This window comes from Urocampus carinirostris, chromosome 5, assembly GCF_059441175.1.
Source record: "Urocampus carinirostris isolate Australia breed hairy pipefish chromosome 5, RoL_Ucar_1.0, whole genome shotgun sequence".
NCBI lineage: Eukaryota > Metazoa > Chordata > Actinopteri > Syngnathiformes > Syngnathidae > Urocampus > Urocampus carinirostris.
This window is the reverse complement of record NC_142353.1, coordinates 10,064,847-10,091,075: the sequence shown is the minus strand read 5'-3', so window position 1 is coordinate 10,091,075 and position 26,229 is coordinate 10,064,847. Positions and strand designations below refer to the sequence as shown.

The 26,229-nt window shown below is 40.1% G+C and overlaps 2 protein-coding genes and 1 long non-coding RNA gene across 5 annotated transcripts in view; 1 reads left to right on the top strand and 2 right to left on the bottom strand.

The window, feature by feature from the left end:
• Positions 1 to 5,361, bottom strand: part of LOC148365169 (far upstream element-binding protein 3-like) — a 35,832-nt gene extending 30,471 nt beyond the window's left edge. Inside the window, exon 1 of the mRNA XM_088335642.1 lies at positions 5,272 to 5,361. Coding sequence (XP_088191768.1) covers positions 5,272 to 5,301 — 30 coding nt within the window. The 5' untranslated portion in view covers positions 5,302 to 5,361. The remainder of the gene's footprint in view (positions 1 to 5,271) is intronic.
• LOC148365168 (uncharacterized) lies at positions 592 to 23,997 on the top strand. The gene is made up of 2 exons (XR_015850477.1): positions 592 to 720; positions 23,524 to 23,997. It is a non-coding gene; the product is annotated as an uncharacterized LOC148365168 (long non-coding RNA).
• Positions 13,565 to 25,628, bottom strand: chek2 (checkpoint kinase 2). Of its 3 annotated transcripts, XM_088335641.1 has the most exons (15): positions 25,540 to 25,628; positions 23,556 to 23,820; positions 21,385 to 21,509; positions 19,710 to 19,842; positions 19,509 to 19,599; positions 18,079 to 18,175; positions 17,939 to 17,992; positions 17,766 to 17,830; positions 17,599 to 17,698; positions 17,441 to 17,527; positions 17,201 to 17,367; positions 16,029 to 16,144; positions 15,877 to 15,962; positions 15,735 to 15,803; positions 13,789 to 13,907 (listed from the first exon to the last, which is right to left on the bottom strand). In XM_088335641.1, the coding sequence occupies exons 2-15, from the start codon at positions 23,812 to 23,814 to the stop codon at positions 13,806 to 13,808; spliced, it is 1,551 nt and encodes a 516-aa protein (XP_088191767.1). In that variant the 5' UTR covers positions 23,815 to 23,820; positions 25,540 to 25,628; the 3' UTR covers positions 13,789 to 13,805. The 3 variants fall into 3 exon arrangements, with proteins under 3 accessions (XP_088191765.1, XP_088191767.1, XP_088191766.1); XM_088335639.1 differs by lacking the exon at positions 15,735 to 15,803 and having other exon boundaries at positions 13,565 to 13,907; positions 15,843 to 15,962; XM_088335640.1 differs by having other exon boundaries at positions 15,877 to 16,144.
• Positions 25,629 to 26,229: the final 601 nt, after the last annotated feature.

The following is a 26,229-nucleotide window of genomic DNA, read 5'->3' as shown; positions in this document are numbered from 1 at the left end:
AATGCTCAAACCAAAAATGACATCAAATCGAATTCCCTGATTACATTTCTTTAATTTTATTAAAACAATTAATTAATTCCGTAATTAGCCACGGACAAGGCGGCATTTAAACATGTCACGTGGAGTGCACAACCTTTCCCCCACAAAATAAAAATAATAATAATAAATGTGCACTGCAAAGCGGTTTTGTATTATCTATCAAGTCAAGTCATGTCTACATTTGTATAGTCCTAATAACATTTCACTTGGCGCCCCTTAGCTTTGACATCCTTGTTTTTGGCATAGGTGTGTAAAAAAAACTGACACACTGCATGAGACCAAGAAAAGCTAATAGAAGGAGTGGCGCGGAGGACACTTCCTCTCTGATTAAGACGGGGGGGGCGTCAATTTACTGTATTAATAGTTGGTTGCCCCTGTCTGCCAAATGAGACACATTATTCATAACTATGAAACTCCGGGCCAATTGATTCACATTTAACCAAATTGTGTGAAAAAGATAAAATACTGTATGTGATACAAAATCAATTTTGAGGTCAATCAGGTGAAATGGTTTAGCCTTGACCGCTTGTCGTCAGTGACAGTTGGGGGATGGGCATCTGTTTACGTTCAAGACGAGTGGAAAATAATCAGAAATGAAAAGAAAACGTACCAAGCCACCCGGGGCCCAATTTAGAAAATAAGAAAACAAAGAAGAAGAAGAGAAACGAGGAAAGAATAAAGGTATGCAAATAGTTTTATTTATATGATTAGGGACGCTCAGTATTCATGTCATTAATGAAGGGCTAATGGTAATTCTGTCGTAAACGTTTGATGGCCTTCTTAATATTGTGCTTGTTATGCTTATACAAACCTAATTGAGTTTTTACCCAGCAAACAAGCAATATTATTTCACATTTAGATTGTCCTTTGAACAAAACTGTAACAAAATCAGTTATTATTTATATCCACCATTTGAGGTAACGTTGTTCCCCCAGCCCTGTATTATTCAATGGAATGTTCATATAATCAGGTAGTTTAAACGACGAACACTTGCTATTTGCTACGATTCGGTTTCATGACAAAGCTAGCCTAAGCAGGCGTAACTAAAAGTGTGCCAAGCTTATAATTTGAGGCAGACAGTAAGGAACTAATACTTCCACTTTTAATTAACTGCCTGTAGTCTGATTAGCTGATCACTTTCATACACCTCACCTCATCTCATTTGCTAGACCGCTTATCCTCAGTAGGGTCGCGGGGGTGCTGGAGCCCATCCCAGCAATCATCGGGCAGTGGGCAGGGGACACCCTGAACTGGTTGCCAGCCAATCACAGGGCACACGGGGACAGACAACTCACTCGCTCATTCACACCTAGGAACAATTTGGACCGGCCAATTCACCTGAAATGCATGTTTTTGGAATGTGGGAGGAAACCGGAGTGCCCGGAGGAAACCCACGCAAGCACGGGGAGAACATACAAACTCCGCACAGGAAGTTTGGAGCTGGATTTGAACCCACGCAGGAGGTTCCCAAGACATGAACTGTGCCGCACATGCGCTAACCACTGCGCCGCCGTGCTGCCCCACTTTCATACACAAGAAATTAAAATTAAAATAATACCATACATGTCAATGGTTCTCAATGATTTACTCAAATGCTTAACATTAGAGATTACAAATGAAAAAATGAGAAATATTATTGTCAGTTGTGTATACAGATCACCAAGCTCAAGTTTAGAAATTTTCACAAATTGGGCTGAAAAAATATATTCAGCATTAAACAACAAATCACTATTCATTTGTTGAGATTTCAACTTTGACCTGATGAATCCAAACAATCATAAAACCACTGATGGCTATATTAACAGAATGTACAGCATGAGTTTATACCAAACTATATCAAGACCTAGGAGAATTACTTCACACAGTGCAACTCTAATTGACAATATCTTTACAAATACTATTGAATTTGCAAACGTTGGTTGATAATTCGTTTGTGATATTTCTGACCACCTGCCAGTCTTTCCAGTGTATGATGATAAGGTAAGTAGTCAAAAACTAACTATAAACTATATTTACAAACGAATAAGAAATGAAGAAACAATTAAGTCACTTTATGAGGACTTCGTTAAATCAAACTGGAATACGAAATATGGCACAGATGATGTGGATAGGTCCTTTGATATATTTTTAGAAATATTCAGTACAGCAGATAATACAAATTTCCAATGAGAAAAAGTAATGTTAGCAATAAATCAGTAAAGCATCCGTGGATGACAATGGGTTTATACAATGTTTGTAAGAAGAAAAACACTTTATTTAGAAATTGCATTCAACTAAGAACCAAGGAAGCCAAATCCCAATATAAAACGTAAAACAAGAGCTAGTAAGAAATTATATCATACTAATTTATTACATAAGAACAAAAACAATATTAAAAGTATTTGGGGAATATTAAATAATATTATAAAAGTAAATACTGGTAATGAATATCCAAACTATTTTTTTTGACAAGAACAGTGAAAATTGTAATTTAAATCAAATTGTGGAGATTTTGCCAACCCCTGGGCTAGCTTGTTGTTCTGCCTGCAGCGCCTGTGACAAAAAGTACTGGGGCTTTGAATGTGCTACTTGTTCTCAATTTATTTATTCGATTTAAACTATTATTATTTTCTTGTTTATTAAAGTACTTGACTTGACTTTGATTATTTTAATCTATTTTTGAATTACATTTAATTTATTGTTAAATGGAATGGCTTTGATATTTTGATGATCTGATTGAATGGTTGTTTAAAAAAAAAAAGACGTTGCCACAGTTACTCAGTGTATGAGTAGTTTCTTCATCAAGTACTTGTATACTTTAACTCAAGTATTTATTTGGGTGACTACTTTAGCTTCTACTTGAGTCATATTAATCGGAAGTAACAGTACCTTTACCTGAGTAAAATCTTTGGCTACTCTACCCACCACTGGATAAACTAGACCCCAGGATGGGGTGACCCCACGATGCAACATTTTCACTTCATGGTGTGTTGTAAACTGTTTTAGGCGCCTCTTTTCACAATTTTCCCCATGAGACAAATTTCTTAGCATGGCCAAAAACATGCAAAATCCAAATTTTGTTATACATCTCTAAAATAGCTGTTTGCTATTGGTCCACGTTATATAAAATTCCAGTCTGCTATTTCTTTGTGTCATTAGGGAAATACAAACATGGTAATGGCTGAACTACATCCTACAATGCCTTTCTGTTTTTCCTTATATTCAGAATCTTCTATATAAAAATGTTAAGCTATAGGTCCTAAGACTAGCAGTGATGCTAAAGGAACAAGCAAAAAAATTGATAACCATGGAAACGAAGCTTGCAAATTACAGCTCTTTTTTTTAAGATGGATGTATTTTTTCCATTTATTATACTAGATACAATACGGAATCTAAAGAGAAAGGACACTGGCCACACTTGCTCAAGAATTTTTACAAATTGTATTGTTGTAAAGGGCAGAAGTATGGAGAAAAAAACCCATCAGAAACTCATATATATATATATATATATATATATATATATATATATATTGGGATTCCAACAATGTTATCATTTCTAAATGAACTAAGAAATGATTGTTATACTGATGTGATAATTTGTTTATATAATTGATAGAAAAAGTGTCCCAAATTATTTTGGGGACAGGTCTCTTATGAGGCTTTGGCTTCCACCTGTCATCCCTTTTTTTTCTTTTCAGGTCATTTGTTCATTTTGTGATGTGACGTCTTTTGCAACGTGATTGAAAAGAAAAAATAAACCAGAAAGACACAAATACCAAAGAACAGAACCATTCATTTAAAAGCATTGATTTAAAAAGAAAACTACTTTATAAACCTTTTTTTTGTTTTTGTTTTTTGTTTTTTTACAAATAACCACTTTACTGTCAAATAGTAATACGCAGAAAGACTGTTTAGCCAATCAGAATGCAGAACTTAAACCACAATGCAAATAAGTGAAGTGGCAAGACTGTGAAAAGTCAATTGGATTATAGCGTATTGTATTTATTACCTATGGGTCACAAGAATTGCACTGACGCTATAGAAGATGATAAACATGGAAACGAAGCTTGCTATTATACAGAAATATGAAAGAGGAACACGCATCGCTACCATGGCTAAAATGGGTTTAACCAATGCACAATTGAGACAATATTTACAATTGGGGTTATTTGGATTAGGTTTCCTCCCTCTTCTGCATTCACCTACTACTCCACTGTACAAGCTCAAGTCACATCACACCAAAATAAAATGAAATGTCATTTTCTTTTGGATGTATATTTATTTACATTGTTATCTGATCATTGTCATTTATATGACACACAAGTTTTAAAATTACTTCCAATTCTAACCAGCCGTCTCCAGCTTAAGTCACGTCACACCAAAGGTAAACAATAGGTCTTTCTTCTTATCCATGTATATCTGTTAATGTTATTTAAGCAATCCATCCATCCATTAATTATCTTCACCACTTATCCTCACTAGGGTCGCGCGGGTGCTGGAGCCCAGCTATCTTCAAACAGTGGGGTGTCCCCACCCCAAACTGGTGGCCAGCCAGTCGCAGGGCACACATAGACAGACAACTCATTTACACCTTGCTCATTCACACCTTGAAACAATTTGGACCGGCAAATTAACCTAAAATGCATGTTTTCGGAATGTGGGAGGAAACAGGAGTGCCTGGAGGAAACCGGAGTGCTTGCAGGAAACTCACGCAAGCACGGGGAGAACATACAAACTCTACACAGAAAGGCTGGTAGCTGGATTCAAACCCATGACCTCAGAACTGCGGCACGGACGCGCTAACCACTCCTCCGCCGTGACACCTATTGTTAATTAATCATATACACATATTTTATACGCAAGTTTTAAAATCAGCTTTATTTCTAATCCGCCTAGTCCTTCCTCTCTTCATCCACCAGCTACTTCACTGTACCAGCTTATTTCACGTCACACCAAAGGTAACTAAAAGGTATTTTTTTTCCTTTACATATATATTTATTTATAAGGTTAGTAAATCCTTCAAACGTTTATATATTTTACCGCGCTATAAGACAATTTCCCTTTGCAATTCCCACCTCAGAACGGATTAACGTTGTATTCCGGGGGCTAATGTATGCTATTTTGGGAGGTACGGACATAAAAATGAACATCTTCATCATCATTTGATTGGTAAAACTGAGCAAGAAAGGAAGCATAGAACCCAAAAAGTTAGCAAGCTAAAAATAAGAAAGCAAAATGACAAATTTTACTCACATGGTGACTGAACATGGACGAGATTGCCATTCCAACAAGATCAACAATTTCTGAACCCAAAAAAACTCTTAAGACAGATAGAACCCACAAAAAGTCAAAGCTTTTATATGCAGTCTTTGCTTTGAAGTTTTTGTGACATCGACTTACATCGCTAATTGAAGAACGCGATGAACTGCAGACAAAATGTATCACAGAAGAAAAAAAAAGTTTTAAAATGTTAATTGGTTATCTCAACTGCTAAATAAAGTTCATACGACACTGTTTTTTAATTAAAACAGTCATTGTTGTGTGAGCTTATGCTAGTGCTTCTCAATTTTTTTCTGTTGCGTCCACCCACAAAAGAAGAAATCCTCTACGCGATCACATTATATTGGTGGGAACAAAACAAAGGTTACTTGATATTGTAACACATCACCTTTGTGTGCCAAATCTACACCTTTTGACACATTTGGCTTTGTGCTGTCCGCTGCCAACATTTTTAACACAGCATAGGCACTGGTCTTTGCTCGACACCCTTTAAGGTCACAGTGGAGTGCTACGGGAGGAGACTTTGGCTTGTCTCCTTACCCTGTTTCTCCACATTTGTGTTAAATATTTTTGTAATCGGGTCACTTGAAGACCTGCTACATTTTATGTTTACATTTCATATTCAACTTATATACTGTGTGCTTAAAGAGACAATGTGCTAGTAAATGAAAATATTTATTCAAATAGCAGGCAAAAATACACAGAATTATCATTCCAATGTTAATTTTTACTCATTTTCATTGGAGAAATTTGTATTTCTATTACAAAGTGGAATCCATACCTAGTAGTTGTCGCCATGTTTGTCTGGCATTTTGCTCCTATGCTGTGTTCATTTGGGACTGGTTTATGTTCTCATTAGACAATTTAATATTATCTAGTGGTAAATTATAAACAATGTACCTCAAAATGCACTGCGTGGAGGCTAAATGTACACAAATTATTCTGCCAATGAAAACGCCTCTGCCCCCTGGTGTAGTGGAGGTGCAATTGCACTTTATTCTGGGAAAAAAGGTTACCCAAAGTCAGTGACGGAGCCTTGTGCCCTCCAAGGGGGGCCAGCCCCACTATTTGAGAACCACTGGCTTATGCTAACACAAGAGGCGCTTCTCTTACTCTGCTTGTTTCTTGTTTTACATTTTGGCAATTCGAAATGCAGTATAAAAACATGTAACGATCAATAAAAAAAAAAAAAAAAAAAACCAGTCCCCCCAAAAAGTAAAATTCAAATAAAAAAGTTTAATGAAGCTAATTGTTTTTTCTAAAAACACTTAAAACAGACACGCACACTAAATGAAATTTAAAATATAAATAAAAAAAAATAATAACAATAATAAAGTGGATTTCTGAAGCTCGGTGCAAGAATATGTTAATTGTATTACAAAAAATCATATGTATAACACATGCAGTGAGGTCAACAGCTTTATGATGTGAATAAAATGTAAATAGTTTATTTATTCAATGAAGTAAAAGACTTTCAACTGTAATAAACAAAGTGCATTTCCCCTCTTTAGAAATACTTGAACCTTTGTTATTCATTAAAACAGAAATACTGTAAATAGAGTTCTCTATTAAATTTAAGGCTGAACTTGACACTGATTTGAAATGGTACAGCAAACGAAGAAAAATAGTTTACATTTAAAAAAATAATTAAATATTGCATGTTGGATGGTACTTGTCGTGCGTTCACCGACTGTGGACACTCGTCCCGGCTGTGAGCCAGTGTCTTGCTACTGACGACGACTGGAACAAAACAGGAAGTGACACGAAAACCAGGAATCAGAATTATTTTTCAACATCAAGTTCAAATAAACACAAAATATACATGCAGAACACTTCTGAGTGAACCCAAAACCTTTCCCAGCATTTTAAAACACAGCAACTTATTGTTAAACAAAATAGTCGTCGTAAGGACAACACCATCATTTTTTTTCACAGTTTCATTTGGCAACAACAAAAAAGAGAAAGTCCCAAGATAGAGGTTCACCATTTTGTGGGATGCTACAATTTTTTTCACAGTTTCATTTAGCAACAACAAAAAGTGAAAAACCCCGAAAAAAAAATCACAAAATATATTTTCAGTTTGGTGCGTTCTTTTAGGGTTGTGATGGCCCCCTCTCTCTGAGCCCGTATGTCCTAAATTGAGGGACCTGTGGCCTCTACCAGAGGTCCACACGTCAAAGAAGCGGTGGACAGGCTGGGAATGAATCCATCCATCCATTATCTGCACCGCTTATCCTCAGTAGGGTCGTGGGGGTGCTGGAGCCCATCCCAGCGATCATTGGGCAGTGGGCAGGGGACACCCTGAACTGGTTGCCAGCCAGTCACAGAGCACACAGGGACAGACAATTCGCTCGCTCATTCACACCAAGGGACAATTTGGACCGGCCAATTAACCTGACATGCATGTTTTTTGGGATGTGGGAGGAAACCGGAGTGCCCAGAGAAAACCTACGCAAGCACGGAGAGAACATGCAAACTCCACACAGGAGGTTCGATGACCTCAGAACTGTGTCGCACACGCGGTAACCACTGCGCCGCCGTGCTGCCAGGGTGGGAATTATCTAATAAATAATTTTCTTCTACGGTGTCGAAAAACAGCAAAGTATTTTTGACTGGGTACAGGGCAGCCGATGATCTTTTAGGCTGTCCGAAGCCGTGCTCTCAGATTACCACACAGTGACGTTGTATGCCAGAATGCCTTCCACTGTGTTGTTGTAGGACACCAGCAACTTGTGTTGGAAGTGGAGTCACTGCTGGGTCTACCCTACTGCAGATCAGTAGATAAATACTTAAAATTGATTAAGAAAAAATACAAATAAAGGATTTATTCTTGCATTTAACACGCTCCCAGCTTTGTGTTCACTGACTGTGGAAAGAGTAGGAAATGTACCCCAGAGGTAAAAAGGGAAACCAGGAACAAAACATAAACAATTAAAAAAAAGTATAAAGGCAGGAAAAGTCAAGTAGTTGAGAAGGGTGGCGGCTGTTGAGTGCTCTGAAAAAGAGGGGGGGTTTCAAATGAGAGGAGGGGGCCCCAAGGACGCCCTTGGATTTAATGGATCGGCCCCCACAAAAGAGCTCCATCATGGAACAGACCTGCAGCAATCGACTGGCTTTTTTTTCTTTTGCTGCTGGTGGGGGACTACAAATGAGAGGAAAAAAAGCAATTAAAAAAAAAAACATACAATCCTTTCCTACTGTACTTTCGGGGTCAGCAACCAGCGGCTCAGGAGCTGCATGTGGCCAAACCTGTTAACAAATTTTAAAAAATGGAAGTGGGAAATATATTCTTCTTTTAATATGGTTTTCAAACCAGCTCGATGGCCTTGGGGGTGGGGCACCCGCCCCGTGACTGGGAAGTTGCTGGTTCAAGCCTCGACCGAGTCATACCTAAGACTTACAACATTGGTACTCATTGCCTCCCTGCTCAGCGCTCGGCATTAGGGGTTTTGAATTGGGGGGTTTGGTCACCTAATGACTCCCAACACATCAGTTGGGTTGAGCGTGGGGGCTGGGAATCCCCTCCTCTGTATCAACCTCCCAGAAAGAGTCAGAAATATGAATGTGTCCTTGACTCTAGCCACCTCCCACTAGGGGCATATGGCTCCGGTGTATATATATATATATATATATAAATATGGTATCTGTAAAAGGACAAACGTTTTACAATGCTGTAAAAATTGTCCAAAATTTAAAAGTGCGCCTTATACACTGGAAATATAGTGGATAAATTGCTGGTTACTGCAAGTGTCCTGCAGATAGGACTAATGCATGATAATTAATCAAGGAACAATTAACATTGTCAATATAAAAATGTTGATTGCTTGATACTCAATACTGACATAAGTTTTTTAGTAACAAAGTAGCTGTTTTTATTAAGTGATTTCCGATTTTTGTCAGTATACATTTTGAAAGACACTTGGGAATATTATTTATGTTTTGTTGCTCAGGTCCGAGGATGGCTGCTTTTAGTATCATAGGTGTGGGAGAAGGGAATGTTCCTGTGTTTTACACATGCACTGACTTGTTTGACATTAGCAGAGAAATCAAACTCGGACTGCATTAATGGTATTTGATTCACTTCACCTCCGGCTTTTGTCCTAGTTTTTAAAAATGAATGCTACGTTTTATTGCACTCTTTTTGTTGCTAGATAAGACGCACGTTTTGCACTTTCTATTTTGTTGTTTTTTTCAAGGAATGATAGTGATATTAAAAATTGGATTTCTTTATTGCATTTTTTTAACTTTATCAAAGAAATGAGACATACTTTAAATGATTACAATTGTAATGACGTTAAACTTGAGGACGTATAAAAGACCTCGCTACTTCGCGATTCCACGTTCGCGGGTTCAGCGCTTCCCGGGTCTAAAAAATAAATAAAAATAATAATAATAAAATAATAATAAAAAATATACACATATATATATATATATATATATATATATATTTTTTTTTTTTAAGCATTTTTGAAGGGGCGTCGCTACTTCGCAGATTTTCACTTTTCCTGGGTGGTTTTGGTCCCCATTAACCGCGATAACTGAGGGATTACTGTATTTATATTATATTATATAGATAATAAAGCTTATACGACGCTTTGAATTTTTTGTGGCTCCAGACAAATTTTCATTTGTTTTTTGACCAATATGGCTCTTTCACCGTTTTGAGTTGACGACTACTGCAGTACCTCTACTGCTTTTTTTTATTTTTATAATGACGATATTATTTGGTGAGTAAGAGGTTGGGGGGAAGCTTAATAACCGAATTTGTGACTAAAGAAAATACAAAAACATTGTTGCATTATCATTGCAGAAAATTGTTCTATTTCTGTTGCAAATGCTTTTACGAGAAAAGATTACTTTTCAAAAATGATAATCCCGGACATTACCGGCTCCTCCGAGTTATATGTCGAAGTGTCCTTGGGCAAGACACTGAATCCCTAATGCCCTAAATAAGCAGGTCGGCGCCTTGCATGGCTGCACAGCCGCTATTGGTGTGTGAGTGTGTGTGTGAATAGGTAAGTGTGAAGCACATTTTAAAGCGCTTTGGGAGTCTTCATTGACTTGAAAAGCGCTATATAAATGCAGACCATTGAACATTTACCATCCAAATTATGAAGGACTCTTCTCACCCAGGCCACTACCTATTTGACCTGTTGCACTTCAAGTCCCGTTTTCCAAGTAAAACTTGCTCATTTAAACCCAAAGATCATATTTGAGTTTATTTTATCATGCAGTTTAATCTCTTTTTGTGTATTGCTTTCTAAAAAAAAATAGAAATTAACGGCAAGAGATATTGTTTACTCTCAGCCACACCTTTAATCACACAGAATATATGTATACTCGTTTTCATTTTTTAAATACATATTTCTACTTGTAGTTTTCATCTTCTTTTATCAACATTGTAAAAAAAACAAAAAAACTTCATTTGCATCATTAAAGACTATTTAAATCTTAGCTAGTTAACACCTTTGGCCGAAACATTTTCATCACCTTGGCAACTTGCTCAAGAGAAGCCGACAACACTAGGCAGCTAACCTCGGTTAGGATTTTCCCGCAACCTTTTCGTTATTGTTGTAGTCCTTTAAAGCTTCTTGTGATTAAGGGCTATACAAATAAATGTGACTTGACTTGACATATGCTCAAACAGAAGCTGAAAAGGCTAGCTAGATAGTTAAACCCGGTTAGTGTTTGCCACAAGGTTGCAGCCAATGTGCTCTAAAGAAGCTAATGATGCAAGTTAGCTAACCCAGTTCAGCATTCGGTCACAACATTTTCGTTATTAATATAAGTGCCAACAGAAACGGCGAATGCTAGCAAGCTAATTAAACCCAGTTGGCATTTGGTAGAAACCTTGTTGTTGCTATGGCAATGTGCTCTAGAGAAGCTGAGGATGGCAGTTAGCTAACCCAAATTAGCATTTTGCAGCAACATTTTAGTTATGCTTCAATAGAAGCAGAGAATGCTAGCAGGCTAAGTAAACCAGGTTAACATTTGGGGAGTAGCTCAGATGGTAGAATGGTCATCTCAGGACCAAGAGGTCTCAAGCACAGTTCACGCTTCCTCAGAGATAAATGTCAAAGTCTCCTTTAGAAAGACACTGAATCCCTAATCCTCCGATAAACAAATCAACGCCTTGCATGGCTGCCCCCACTATCGGAGTGTGAGTGTGTAAATTGGTAAAGTGTGAAGAACATTGGAGAGCGTCATTGTTGGAGGTCTTCAGTAGCTTTTTTAAAAGCATTATACAAATGCAGTCCATTTACCATTTTTGTTACTGAGGCAACATGCTCAAGAGAAGCTGATGAATCTAGTTAGCATTTGGGCTAAACGTTTTGGTTACTGTGGTCATATGCTGGCAATGCTTGCTAGTGTTTTTTTCCAGGGAAGTTGCCCCAAGAAGAAAGTAAAACTGCGAAAGAAAAATATCTTCCCAATGTATAGAACTTTATACTCATATTAAAACATGTATTTATTTTTATCTCAGTTTTCTCTTTAAAGGCTTTTTTGATGTGTTCTCACATCTCCCTTTAGCATCAATAGAAGCCTTGGGACCCATAGACAATATTAACCTCTTACTATTCCTGTAAAATTCGCCTAAAATCCTAATCCAAGACATACCCAAAGAAAATTGAATGCTGTTCTTGAACCATTTGGAGAATATGGACGGTTTTGGTCCCTTTTGAAAAGTAAGAATCTGATGTTTTGTCCCAAACTGAAATAATAACTGCAAGTGCTACCAACATTGGATGATCTGAAATGGAACACACAGAAATATTATTTTTTTTTCCTCGCCCAGATTTTCTTTTGCAATCAAATGCCTGCAGATAAGTGTAGCATGGGCAACCTTGCTGGAAGATAGGTGAGACAATCGCTTGAAGCCTTACCTGGTACCTTATCAAATTTAATCACAATCTGAAAAACTAAACGATATTGGTTTAATCAAACTGGCCCGTGTAGGCTATTGTGAGCTGTGGGGAAAAAAAAACTGCCATTGGCTGATAACGGTGTCAATCGAGAGAGGAGTGCAAATTATCATATTGAAAATCATTTTACTAGTCTATTTTCATTTTTGCAGAGATTCAAATAAGTTGAAGACGGCCAAGGGATGTAATGGGTGAGTTACTTCAGCTTCACACTGATCATGATGTTTCTGTGATGACTATATTTTGCAATAGTCCTTATTTCTTGAATCCCAAGTTTACCAATTATACCTGTATGTGTCATGGCATATTTTAGTGACTGGAGATATCGTACAGACACTTGTTTATCAAAAGTCAGCGGCCAGCCAGCGGAACGTTAAAGGGTTAAGTCTATTCCATTATTTCATCGCAGGCTTCTTGTCCATGGTTATGTTTTTGCTTTTGCCATCAATGCAAACTTAGGATCTCATAGTCAACAAATAAAAGTAAAAACATTAATATATTTGAGGAATAAAAGATTTTTGCAACTAAAATAAAAAATGTATCTTATATCTATTACATTGTTTTATCGTTACCCCCAACCTGTCTTACTTTAGGACCAAGCCACAAAAGCATGCTAAAGAAAATAAAACGAATTTAAATAGTGCAATATGGACGTCAAAGTCCACGCTAAGAAGGGTACACGGACGCGCACGTCAATAACTCATCTATGCATGCGCGAGCCTTTTGTACGTACGCCCTTGGAGCCTTTTGGGGTTATATTTTTTACTTTCGATTTTGGGTTTCATCTTGGGGAATAACGGTCAAGGTGCGCCACCTAAAGGCGAAAATAAGTAGTTTTCATTCATACATGTAAAAACAATTAAAATGACATGAGTCAAAATGCTTCTGTCCCTCCTTAACAAACAACAAAAATCGAAGTGATCTCTTATTTAAACGAGCAGCATTTATTTTAAAAACGCTGCTTTTCCATTTGTAAACGTAATTAAAAATAAAACAAGCGTAACTGCTCTTACAACCCCCCCAATAAAAAAACCTGAAACAATCATTTGTGTCTGAATTTTTTTTTAAATCTATAAATGAAAGGTGAAAATCCCCAACTTTTGCTCCTGTAAACTAGAATAGTCTTTATTGTCATTGATGACAATTGAGGGTATATTGTGGGTAAATTTTATTTTGAAAACGTTTTCTTTGTCCTATTTTAGAAAATAAAGATACAGTGGGACCTCGCTACTTCGCGGGTCTAAAAAAAAAAAATATATATATATATTTTTTTTTTTAATGTAAGCACTTTTGAAGGGGAGTCGCTACTTCACGGATTTTCACTTTTCGCAGGTGGTTTTGGTCCCCATAAACCGCGATAACCGAGGGAGTACTGTATTAAGGAAAAAAATAACTTTGTTCTTTAGTTACTCCTACTCAATTTTTTAGAGAGGGGGACAGTTTTTGCCCGTTTCCTTTTTGCTGCCATTGCCCCAGAAATTCCAAAAAGGCTTAAAGAAAAGCAAATTTTCATGACAACATCCCCACAACAACAGGAAGTGACATCATGGAAGAAAATAGCCAGGTCTGATAAGAAACGAAACTTTATGGAGTAAGAGTGGGTGGGGCTTGTTTGGCAGGACGTGGCTCCTCCTCTTGGTCTTCTCGCCTTCGTTTCCTTGACGACATGGACGCTGACTCCGCTTCCTGCCAGCACAAAGCATTCATCTTATTGTTTTTGTTTCTGTGGCAACATACTCCAACAGAAGCCAACAATGCTAATTAGCAACCCCGGTTAGACTTTGTGTAACGGCTCAGACCTGTGGAGGCTCTGAGGGAACATTGGTCACAACATTTTTGTTACCGTGGCAACCTGCTCAAGAGGAGCTAATGATGCTAGCAAGCTTACTAACCCCGGTTAGCATTTTCCCACAACATTTCTGTTACCATGGCAATGTCTTAAGAGAAGCTGGTGATGCTAAATAGTCAACCCAAGTTAGCATTTTTAATACAGTGCATTGCCGATTATCGGCACCGATATTTGGGAATTTGATGGAGATCGGTATCGTGAAATTATGAAGCTGATATGGCGGATAATAAGCCCAACACCGGGCAACAGCCGGCTGGAGCCATTTCTTCCTCTCCTGCCTTCTGTCTCTGACGCCACCTACCCTGCGCCTTCTAATTGGATAAAAAACTCGGGAGTAACAACTGAAGCCAGACGTCCCCACTCTGCACCGTCTGCAGACACAGACTGGAGCGAAAGTTAAGTCTCTCGCGAGTATTTTTCATATTTGCGAATACCTTTCACATTTGCAATTGGCGTCCTTCTCTCTACCTCCTTTGTGACCACCCTTGACTGAAATGTCGAGTAAATGTCGTCAACGTGCAACAACGGACACACGGGAGCAGGAAACGAGGCTGTTGTGCCCAATGACTCCCCTTCTTTTAACCGCCAACTCAGATTTTCCTTTGCATCTCAGCGCTGCACTGCTGATGGAACGAGTGTCGCAAGCGTAGTCTGCATGTGTTTAGGAGATATTGATTGGCGTGATTTAAAAAAAAAAGCACTCGTTGTCTACAGTTTATTAAGAAATTTAAGCGAACGTCACTCACACTAGAGGCGACCCAATGTAGCTAAACACTATAATATTCACGACCAGGGGCTATTTTAGGTTCAGAGCATAGGACGTGCTATGCACCTAGAGTGTCCTTTCACTTTACCTTTACACAAACATCCAAAAAATAACAAATAGATGAATAAATAATTGACCTCCGTCTTCTCAAACACAAGCTGTTTTATAACCAAGAAGATAACTAACCGCACATTTGTATTGCCATAGCAAAATGCTTTGAGAAACTAACGAATGCTAGCAAACACTGGTTAGAATTTGTTCTTAATATTAATGTTACCATGGCAACGTGCCAAAAAAACAACAACAATGCAAGCTAACAACAGTTAACATTTATCGAAAGATTTCCGTTACCGTGCAACATGCTCCAAACAAAGCTGATGAAACTAGTTCGGTATCTTACTACGATTAGCATTTGGCCAAAACATTTTCTCTGCCCTGGCAACTAGTTCAAGAGAAGCCAATGATGCCAACTAGAGAACCTCGGTAAGCATTTGGTCGAAAGGTTTCCGTTACGTCGGCAACATGCTCAGGAGAAGCCAATGATTCTAGCTAGCTAACCCAGGTTAGCGTTTGGTTGTAACATTTTTTGTTGTATGGCGACATGCTCCAAGAGGAGCCTACGATGCTAGCTAGGTGACCTCGGTTAGGATTTGGTTGAAAAGTTTTTGCTACCGTGCAACTAACTCCAAGTAAAGCTTATGTAACTAGCTGGGTTAGCATTTAACAGATACATTTTTTTGGTTGCCATTTTCTGCAACATGCTCAAAAGAAGCTGACGAAGCTGCCTAGCCAACTCTACTTGGTGTTTGATCGTAACGTTTTTGTTACCATGGCAACCTGCTCAACGAAAGCTAGCAAGCTCACCCCTGTTAGCATTTGCTTCAAAGATTTTGGTTACCATAACAACGTCCTCCACAACAGCGGGCGGGTACATGAGACTATGTGCTTTCTCCAGCATCTCCGGGTCCTGCCGACACAAATTAGGTTTGAGAGTCGGATGTGGCACCTTGCTGGTTTGCCATGGCGACAAGGGATGCTACCTGCATCCAGGCGTGACCGAGCGCGTCATCGATCCCCATCCGCTCAGCGGGCGCCACCACCAGAAGCTTCTTCACCACCTCCTTGGCTGGCACCAATACCAGACCAGAGTGACTATGGAGGGACAGACAAGATGATGGTTTCTGGGTCTTACCTTGGTCAGAAACGTCTCGCCACTTTTCGGGCAGCATGGTAAAGCGTCCTTGCACGATCTGCTCACTCACTGACATATCTGAGAAATTCTGGTGGAAGGGCGGGTAGCCACTCAGGCTGGACACAAAACATGGATTAGGGTTAAAAGCTAGGGATCAAAGCAGGGAGTCCTGTGAGGGACAGATACAGTGTTCGTAAACTTTTTTCAAACACCATCAAGGCCATTTTTTTCCACTTTTCCAGTATCTTCAAAGGAAGTAATCCAGGGCCGATCAGAAGAACAATATTTTTGGGTGACTTTAGTGACTACGATAAAAGTCACTATCTTGCTGCCAGCACATACTTTTTTGAGCTGTTCCTATTTATTCAGGGATCAGAATTTTCCGCGGATCCGCGGATTTCCGCTGTTTTTGAACCCCAAAGGCATTCCGACTTTTTCACTTTTTCTCTTGCGTAGCAAACAAATTCAAAATCCGACTGTCTCACTCTTTCCTTTATTGCTCTGGCGCACCCTGGCGGCCGTTAGAAAAATTGGCCGCATTGTCGCACAAGCTGCAGGGACTGAACTGCATTTGAACTTATCTTGCAGTATTTACAAAAAAATCAGTTATGTGGGCAAATTATTTTAATCTTCTAAAAATGTTACTTAAATGATAAATATAAGCATGGTTTTGGACAAGTAAATTGCCTAAAACCCAGGTTTGGGGGGGGGTGGTGGCGGTGGGGGGGGGCTCCGCCCTGGTTTATTCCTGAACGCTGGCTATTTCAGCTGAAAATGAAAATCTCCATTCTGATCCCTGTTTATTTAACATTAGGGTGATAGGTCAGGGGCTATGGTAAGTTTAGGGTGTTAGGAGAAGATGATTTGGCTTAAAGTGGTCAGGGTAAGGTTGGGGTGGGGTGGTGGTGGATTACCATATTGATTAGGGAATTAAAGGTTTAACGTTAACGGGTTACGTTAGGGGGTTATGATAGGGTTAGGATTAGGTGGTTAGGGTTAACAGGAGTTACTGTTATGGCATAAAAGTTGGGGTTAAGTGGTTAGTTCAGGTCAGAAGTTAGGTTGGAGGGTTTAGAGCTTAATGGTTAGTGTTAAGTGGGGTGGAGTTGAATTCTGTGACCCCATCTACTGGCGAGCAAAATAAATAAAATTTAACAAATAAACGGACAGACCAGACAAAGAGAAGCACGCCAAGACTCCAGGCGTCGACGGGCTTGCCGTAGCCACCACCATGAGCAGCATGAGTCAGAACTTCGGGTGCCACGTAGGACGGTGTTCCCACCAAGGTCCTCATAAGGACCGCCTCCTCCAGGATCCGAGACTGGTTGAAGTCAGTAACCTGCCAGACGGGCGGGGACATTTGAAGGAGACCGGGGCCAGCTAGGCCTACCGCAGCGACAGACGGGACCCACCTTGACAAGGCAGTCGTCTTCCTCCGAAGACAGCAAAACGTTTTCGGGCTTGAGGTCCCGGTGGATGATGCCTCGCTGGTGGAGGTACTACGCACCCAGACGGGGGAGGAGTCAGTCAGGTGCAATGCCAGGGGAGGCAAGTCGGCTGGCTGCCTCACCTGGACGGCCGTTAGCATCTGGTAGAAATAGAGCTTGGCAGTGGCCTCGCTCAGTCGCTGTCGGCTCTTTAGTCGCTGGAAGAGTTCACCTCCCTCCATCCTAAAGGATGACGTCGTCAACTTGGGTGCGCAGGCCCCGCCCTATACGCCCACGACACTTCACTCACAACTCTAAGACGATGAAGTAGCGGTCTTCTGTCTGGTAAAAATCCTCCGTCTTGATGAGGCAAGGCTAAAGACAGACGAATAGAAACGGTTTTGTGGGGGGTAGGGCCAATAAAAAGATTTTGCATCACAAAAGGGAGCGGGGCTTCTCCGAGCCACACCCAGAGATGCTTACGTGATCGATCCGCTGAAGAATTTCAATCTCAGTTTGGGCGTTTCTGGTGGCCGTCTGCCAACGAAGGGACCGGCACAAAAGTCAGATGGCACCCGGCCAGTGAGTGGGCGTGTCCCCCCCCGACCCCCGCTAATACTCGCTCCTTCCGACTTGAAGTTGTTCTTGTCGATGATTTTCACCGCAAACCTTTTACAAGTGGATCGCTCGAACGCCAACTTAACTTCGCCGCACACACCTCTGAAAAACACGGGAATGTTAGAGAGTTAGGGGTAGTGTAAAGTGCTTAGGCTAGTGTTAAGGCTTGAAGTGATGTTAGGAGGTTAAGGTTTATGCGTTAGTGTAAATAAAGGGGGTTAGAGTACTGTTAGAGGGTTAAGGTTTAGGGGGATAGGGTAGTGTTAATATTAAGGCTTAGGGCAAGGATTGGAAATCCAAAATGTTTGCTTGCACGCATGAACCGAAATCAAATTAATATCATGATGTGACATAGAGCGATAGTATAAACGCAAAATACTGCGGTTTTTTTTCAAGGATTTATAGTTCCGGTTTGTTATTTGAGTGATAGAGTGTTTGGCCAAAAAGAATTCACACATTTCATGGTTTAACAGTGCAGCCAATCAAAGGCAGGTTTTAATGGCACCAGCCAATGAAGGCAAGGCAAAGTTTGCAAGACGTGTGTGTAAGACTGTGATAAACTGGTGTTAGCTGTAAGTCAAACAGCCTTTTCACAACTGGCCATCAAAACCAACACGACAGCCCGTAGCTTTAGTAGCTTGTTACAATGAAAATAAATTCATTAATTGAATCGAACTCTGAGGAAAGTCAGAAGAGCGCAAAGAAATTCTGATGACCAGCGCGTGCTGCCTGGATTTTTATCGTGTTTATTGATTGAGGTCCCATTAGAAGGGAAAGTCAGCAGCTAGGCAACAACAACTATTAAGCCACCACTATCAAACGTGGCTATTCACTAACACTATATCCATTACCTATTAAACAGACAACTTGGAGCTACCAATTGTGGAAAACTGCTACATTTGTGACTCTTGTATTCTAATCAACACAAATACCTTGCAGAAGTTGCGGTTACCCGTCACTAGTGTGCAGCTAGCCATCCACTCTCTAAATCGCTTTCTTACACTGAAAGGAGTAGCCCTCCAGTTTTGCATAATGACAATAAGGACCATTTATTCAACAACAATCCTGTCTTTATTTGTTGATCTATACAAACGCATGCACGCACATTTGATCTATTCATTGGAGAATGTTTGTGTTAGGTTTTTTCCTCCTACAGAAAACATGTAAATTTCCATTATCAAACATTTTTGAAAAAGGACCAGGGAATCACTAAGGAGCGGCAAAGAGCTGCACGCAGCTCCAGAACTGCCTGTTGCTGACCCCAGGGTTATGGGGTTTAGGTGGTTAGGGAAGTGTTAAGGCTTAGGGTACAGGGTTAGAGTTTAGGGGTTTAGGGATTAGGGTACATTAAGGGGGTTAGGGTAGTGTTAGGGTCAGGTCAGAGGTAGGGGTTTAAGGTTTAGAGGTTAGGGGACACACTGCCCCCCCCACTCACGTCCCAATACGCCGGGTCAGCAGGTACTTGCTGCGAAGCTCCAGGGGCAACGTGGACTCTTGGTCGGACGTAAGGTCTGCAAAGCTGAAGACTGAGGGAAGAGTGCCCCGTGATGGTCAATTCAGCCACACATACTACCAGGAAAAACCCTGGCGCTGCTTCGAGACAAGTCAGGCGTCCACAGCCTTTTTTTTCGTCTACCGTTGTTGCGATGCTCGGCTAGCGCCAGCACGGCGTTGTTGACCAAAGGGAGCTTCTTGCCTCGTCCGATTTTGTTGCCATCCACGAAGGTCCCGTTGTTGCTCAGGTCCTGGACGAATACCTCAGAGCCCTCCTAGAGCACCCCAGGGCCAATCCGGCCCCACCAGGGACAGAAAGACAGAAGCTGTCACATTTCAGGTGTGTGTTTTGAAGCATTGGTCTTATTGCGTGTTTCCATTGTAGGACAAATAAGCTATCACAGCAACCACTACTCAATTTTTGGTCTCTTTAGTTCCGTTTTGGCGTTTTGCTGTGGGCCCGAAGGAAGCATTTCTACCACACAGATACTTTTCTTTTGGTTCTTTTTGTTGTAAAGACTCTGTTTCCTGTTCCTCACTGGATTATTGGAAGATCAATGCCTTGGGCTCGTTAGGACTACGTTTCACCCTTTTTAAAAGTTTGTTTATTATTTTCCTCCTGTTTCGTGCACAACCACTGACAGACTGCGCCCCCTGATGGACCTACACAGGCTTCATAACAGATCACCAATTTCCAATGAAACTACCACAAAGACTGATAACCAGAATTTTATGATTGTGATTGAAAACATTTAGGGCTATGTATTGATTGAATAACTTTCCCATAATTAGTAAATTTGTTGATTGAGGGACATTCCTGCATACAGTTTCACTTCGGTATATTTCCGCCCATTGGCTTCAAAAACAAAGTTGACAAAGGCCCATTGATCCAATGTCAATTATAAACCTAATGTCACCCGATATCGATATTGGGAGGAACACTTAAAAAAATAGTCCAGCGTCACTGCCTCTTTAAATAGAGATGCCAACCAGAGTTCACCCACTTTCTTCTTGGACTCGCCCGTTCGTCAACCCTGTCAAGCAGACTGCGCCAGCCTGCATTGCGGCCTTTCATCTACACGCAGTGCACACACCGGAACACAAAGCACGACAAAAATTCAACCCAAGACACTCCGCTTCCAAGGTGACAGGTTTAAACTAAACAGCGTACTGTCGATTCTTAAGGAAATTATTAGCGGCACTTTCTGTACAAAGGAATCTCTCCAAATTGATTAGCATTACAGTGGGAACCTTTTGGTTTATTTTTGTTAGTGTCTTAATTTTACCAGTTGATTTTCCAAGCATCCTTTTTTCTTGATTGTTGCTGATTATATGCAATAATAAATCATTTTTTGTTAGATTAATGGGTCTGGCTCCTTAGTTCAATCTCTTATCGGATTAGTAATTCATAACCGAATTCCAAGAACTCAAAGTGATAATTTAGAATTAAATTAATTTTTTGTGAGTTTCTGCCCTTTCAGACAACAGGAGAGAAATCTCAAAACTAAGGTGAAGCGCGAGCAATATATAGAGCTAAATTTGTTAACTGTTTGCATGAAAGAATAATTATTTTCAACACTAAATATGTTAAAATTAAAGCAAAAACCCCTACACCATCTTCAGATTCTTCCAAATAAGGCAACCTTACAGGATCATCAACACTGCCTATCGTGGGCTGCTCTTTGCCTGGTCTGCAGAGTCACTGTCTGGAGTGGCACGTCTCATCTCGTTAAAAACAATATACCCTCAATTGTCATCAATGACAATAAAGACTATTCTAGTTTACAGGAGCAAAAAAAGTAAGGAAGCTCACGTACCCGGTAAATCCGGAAGTGTTTCTTGCTGTAAATCCGGAAGCGCAAGGATCCCCTGCGATCGGGGTCGTCCAGCACGTAATCGCATGTTGGGTCTCGGCCAAACAAGTACTCATCCTCTACGCAATCTGAAAAACAAGGTGAAGTAAACTAAGAAAGAAAAAAAAACTGAAAATGAGCCAAAGGCGAAAAACAACATGAGGACACTGAAGAGTTGCCATGAGAACCCACCTGCGATGTATGGACTTGAAAGAAACAACACAAAAAAATATTAATTTCTCATTTCTTCAAGTCTATGAACTATTCAGTTACCCCCACAATAAGTGACAAGAGACATACAACTTCAACTCATTCAGATGTTTGCTTCTCCCTTCAGCACCACAGCGAATGATTACAGTGGTAAAAATACAATTAGATGTCACCGACTCGATGAGTCTTTTCAACTGAATTAAGATAGAGAAGAGCATTTTGGTAGGTAGTATGGCCAATAGTATATTGGCAGTTTCATGATGCAAACCAATTAAAGACCATTGTTTTATATTACGTGGACCAATGGCAAACATGGATCGTAGAGACCCCTCATCGCCAGGAACAGCTCAAAAGTTGCAAGATATATACAAAATAATGTTGTTGATGTGGTATAGTAGGGAAAATGCAGTAAAGGCTGAAAAAAACATTTTATTCTACCCTGTAAAGTGAAAACGTCCTAAAGTTTCATCCTGGGGGTGTACTGCAGCGTACACCCAGTTATGTACTGAAAACGATGTATGGGTACTGGATTAAGGAATACTCCTCCTAAGTCCCTACAAATATAAAATTTTGGGTTTACTCCAAGCTCAGGCCGGGCTTTGAGAGCCATTTACCTCAGCAGCAGGGGTCACAAACTTTCTTGACCCAGAGAGCCATAATAAAAATTTAAAAAAAAATAAAATAAAAAAAAAAAACACTGATTTTTTTTGGGGGCGGGAGAAAGAGACATACCATATATTTTACCAAATTAAACTCCCTCCCACAGTTAATAAAAACTGTAGAGGCTCATTTTGACCATCGTGTTAAAAAGTAAATAATGGTTTCAACACAAAATACTACAAATAAGAGTACTGACATATTCACTTTTGGTGCAGACGATGCTGGGCTGAGAGAAGCGAATTTGTGCCCTGTGTGCCCACCCCATTGTGTCCGCTGTATTGTGTCGTGCAGCCGAAGATTTTTGCTACAAAGCACTAGGAAGATTACAAACCACAGAGACTCAAAGTGACCAAAACACACAATTTTTCTTCACATTTTTAGCCTTTCACAGGGATTTTTGGGTACACTTAGCAGCAAGATGGCAGACAATCATGTCAGCTCCCTGCAGGTCAGGGGTGACAAATCCTCAAGAGCTGCATGTCCTGAATGTTTTTTGAGTTTCTCTGCTCAAATACTGGTTATTCAAATCACCTGGATCATTTCCAAGCGCTCACACAGCTTCCGAACGAGCTGAAAATTTACATCATCTGAGTTAGAGAAGAGAAACCTCCAAAACATGCAGCTCTCGATGACCAAGTTGGCCAGTCCTCCTATAAGTTTTTTGTGGGGATTTTTCCTAGTCATTAGCTGACCAACTCCCCCAAATTCCAACCCCTAATGACGAGCTCCAAGAGAGGAGGCAATGGGTACCAACGTTGTAAGTCCTCCGTATGCCAAGGCCCGAACCTGCAACCTCCCAGTCTAGGAGCGGGCGCCTAACCCTAAGGTAACCGAGCTCCCTCTAGGTGAGGCTCATGTTATGTTAAATAACTGATAATTTCTTGAACTACGAGCAGTGTTTCCCATTGTCATATAAAAACCCTGGTGGGTTGCCAGGGTCTCAAACTTGTGCACACACACACAGTTTTGTCTTCTCACTCACTTTTGGTTAGTTGATTAGTGAGCGTTTTTTGTTCGCTGAGTAGAGGAGGGAGGGTGCCGCAACAGCACATTGAGCACAGGCAGGGGACAATGCGGGGGCATGCCCCCGACCCCCTAGACTGTCCACCCACTGGGGTCTCACAAAATTCTATGGGAAATACTACAAGTATTTAACAAAATGCATATGTTTATGATCGTTCACATATTTTTGCCTATAATTCAAATCAATTGTTTCTTCTTTAATGAATGAAGGCACAATTTCGGTAAGAGTGAGAAGAACTTGCCGTGAGCCCGGAATGCCTGCTGCATGGGCAGAAGGCGGCCCCAAGGTTTCCTTTCAGGCTCCTCGGGGACGGAGGGCAAAGTGACGGGAAGCGTTTCCACGCTGCTCAGCGTTCCCGACGATTGGCTGCCGGATGTGGGGCCGCTGGAGGAGCTGGAACCCGCGGGTGTCTTGGACTGGACCTGTGAAGGGGACAGGGTGGAGGGGGTCTGCGAGGGCGAGCGGGGCTCCTCTCCGTCTCCGACCGTCTCTTCGGACATGGGGCCCTAAAAATTGGACATTAAATGTTGGCACCATGGCAACGGGGACGGGACAAGCCCCATTATACATTTTGTAAACAGTTGATGATTGTAAACATTCAACTTTGTTGCAGAACTTCAGAAGAATTCTGGACAGGAAACGCCGTTTTCCTAAATGATAAAATAAAGTCGACCACTGGGATACTTTAAAGCAGTGATTCAAGAGGAGTTTGTGGCCCCCGCCTGAATATGAAATTAACATTATTGCGGCCTGCACGAGTTTGATATGGATGCTGACTCCTTGCTAACTAGTTCGTCAGGGCTCAAAATTCACACTGCCCTGGAATGTGATAGGCTACACCCAAGTCTAATCTCAAAATATTTTACCAAAATTGAAATGTGGAATAAATGATTTACAGAGAGTGGGGGTAAATAGTCACCTGCTGCTTTAAGATACTTGGTGCACATTGCATATAACTTTAAATGAGTTTCTGCCATTGAGTAGTTTGTTCACTAATTTTTTTTCCAATCATATCTTGAGTTTCTTGATTCTTTATTATTTGGTATATTACTCTCTTTATTACAGATAATTATCTTATCAATTCATAATAATTTGAAAAAATATTTTTAGGTTAAAAGATCTTTAAGAGCAGTGGAACTTCTTTATTTGGCCTTTTATTGGGGAGAGGCCATTATGGCTCAACCTCGCTAAGCGCTTAACTCCAGCAGCGCCCTAGTAAATTAATTTTGAGAATTGAGACCCCTGCTTTAGGGTGGGGAATACGTTTTTGGACCCTCATTAGAGTATTTCCTCACTATACAAAAATAATACATTAAAAAAATTATGTTAAAGCAAGGAAATCTTCTAAATGCATGACAGCTCTCGTGAGTGGAAACCAGCTCCCTTTATAATTTACCATCTCCTCCACCTTCTGCATCCACCCACTAACTTCACCGTACCAGATCAAGTCACGTCACAAAAAAGTAACACGTCATTTTCTCTTCACGTGCATATTTTAATAGATTTCTAGGCCTAGAATCTAGGCAGTGGTTGCGGGTGTAAACATGTGTTGACACACCACAGGAAATGGTGCCCCTCCGACCTTAGTGGTTAAGGGATCGTCCAACCAACCAATTTACCCATACTCACATATTTTACACAGAAGTAGTAATTACTACATACCATTTTGTATTTGAATGTTTTATCTGGAGAATGAAACGCATTAGATAATTAGCATACTTTCCTATCCCTCGCGATATAGCTTTTTCACCTAGCAACTCCGATTAATGTCGTATCCCGGAAGTCTGATGGCATAGCCTATTCATCTATTATTTGAATGTTTCAGCTCAAATGACAGAAGTCATCATTTAATAAGTATAGCTTTCTATCACCCGCTATACGACTATTTCACATGTCGTATCCCGGGGGTCTACGGCATTAGGATAAGCAATAACAACAGCATCACAAAATGCAAGTTTACAAACGGCCGGTAGATGTCAGTGTGGCAAGACTCCAAATGATCAATTCCCTTGACGTTTTTCCTTTTTCAGTTAACCACCTTCACATTTTACTGGCGAAGTAAGAAAGAGAAACAACTGTCGTTAACTGGTGTGACTAGTTTGTTTTCTGGTCACGAGGAGAGGGTTAAGCAAACCCCAAATGCAAAGTCAAAATGACAAAAATTTGCAAAGCCTGTTGTTCTTGGTCTTACTTCAGCTATTGTCATTTTTTTAAAGTTTACTTACTTGGCAATTGTCCCTTTTATTTTCCGGTTTACCCGCCAAGCCGAGTTTGAGCGCGCACCTTAGGCAGGAAGTAGATGCAGCCGTTTTCCAGTACAGCTGACCAATGGGGCGTTAGGAAATCCATCACATGAGAGCAATTTTGTTTTGCTCTTTTTTTTTTAATTGCCATACAGTTTATCAATTCAGTCGTCATTTTTACTTCAGATTTGTTTTGAAACGTTTATAATTGTAATTATATTTTTGTAAACAAATAAAATTCAGACAACACCGTTGGGTAGATGTAGACGCCCCCGACTTTCTCGGACATAAATTCTCCAGGCGACCAATGGGACGTTAGGAATTCTGTCACGTGGCACCGTTTTTTTTAACCAGATACTGTAATGCTTTTTAAATCACAGCCACATTTGATTCAGATTTATTTGTGTTTAAACAGTATTTAAAACATTTTTTAATGTAGAATTTTGAAAACTCTCTTAAGCCAGAAAATAATACCCTACAAGCGCACTTCAAAAAGTCCAGTTAAAAAAACAACTTAAAAAAATAGAATGTATATATATTTTTTGTGTACATTATACGTTATATTGTATCCATAATTTATCTTCTTTTGCTGTATTTTTCTATTTCTTTTTTTTTTTGCAGGGAGTAGATTTCAAATTAGAACGTTTTATTGCAGTAAAAGCGATATTCTGT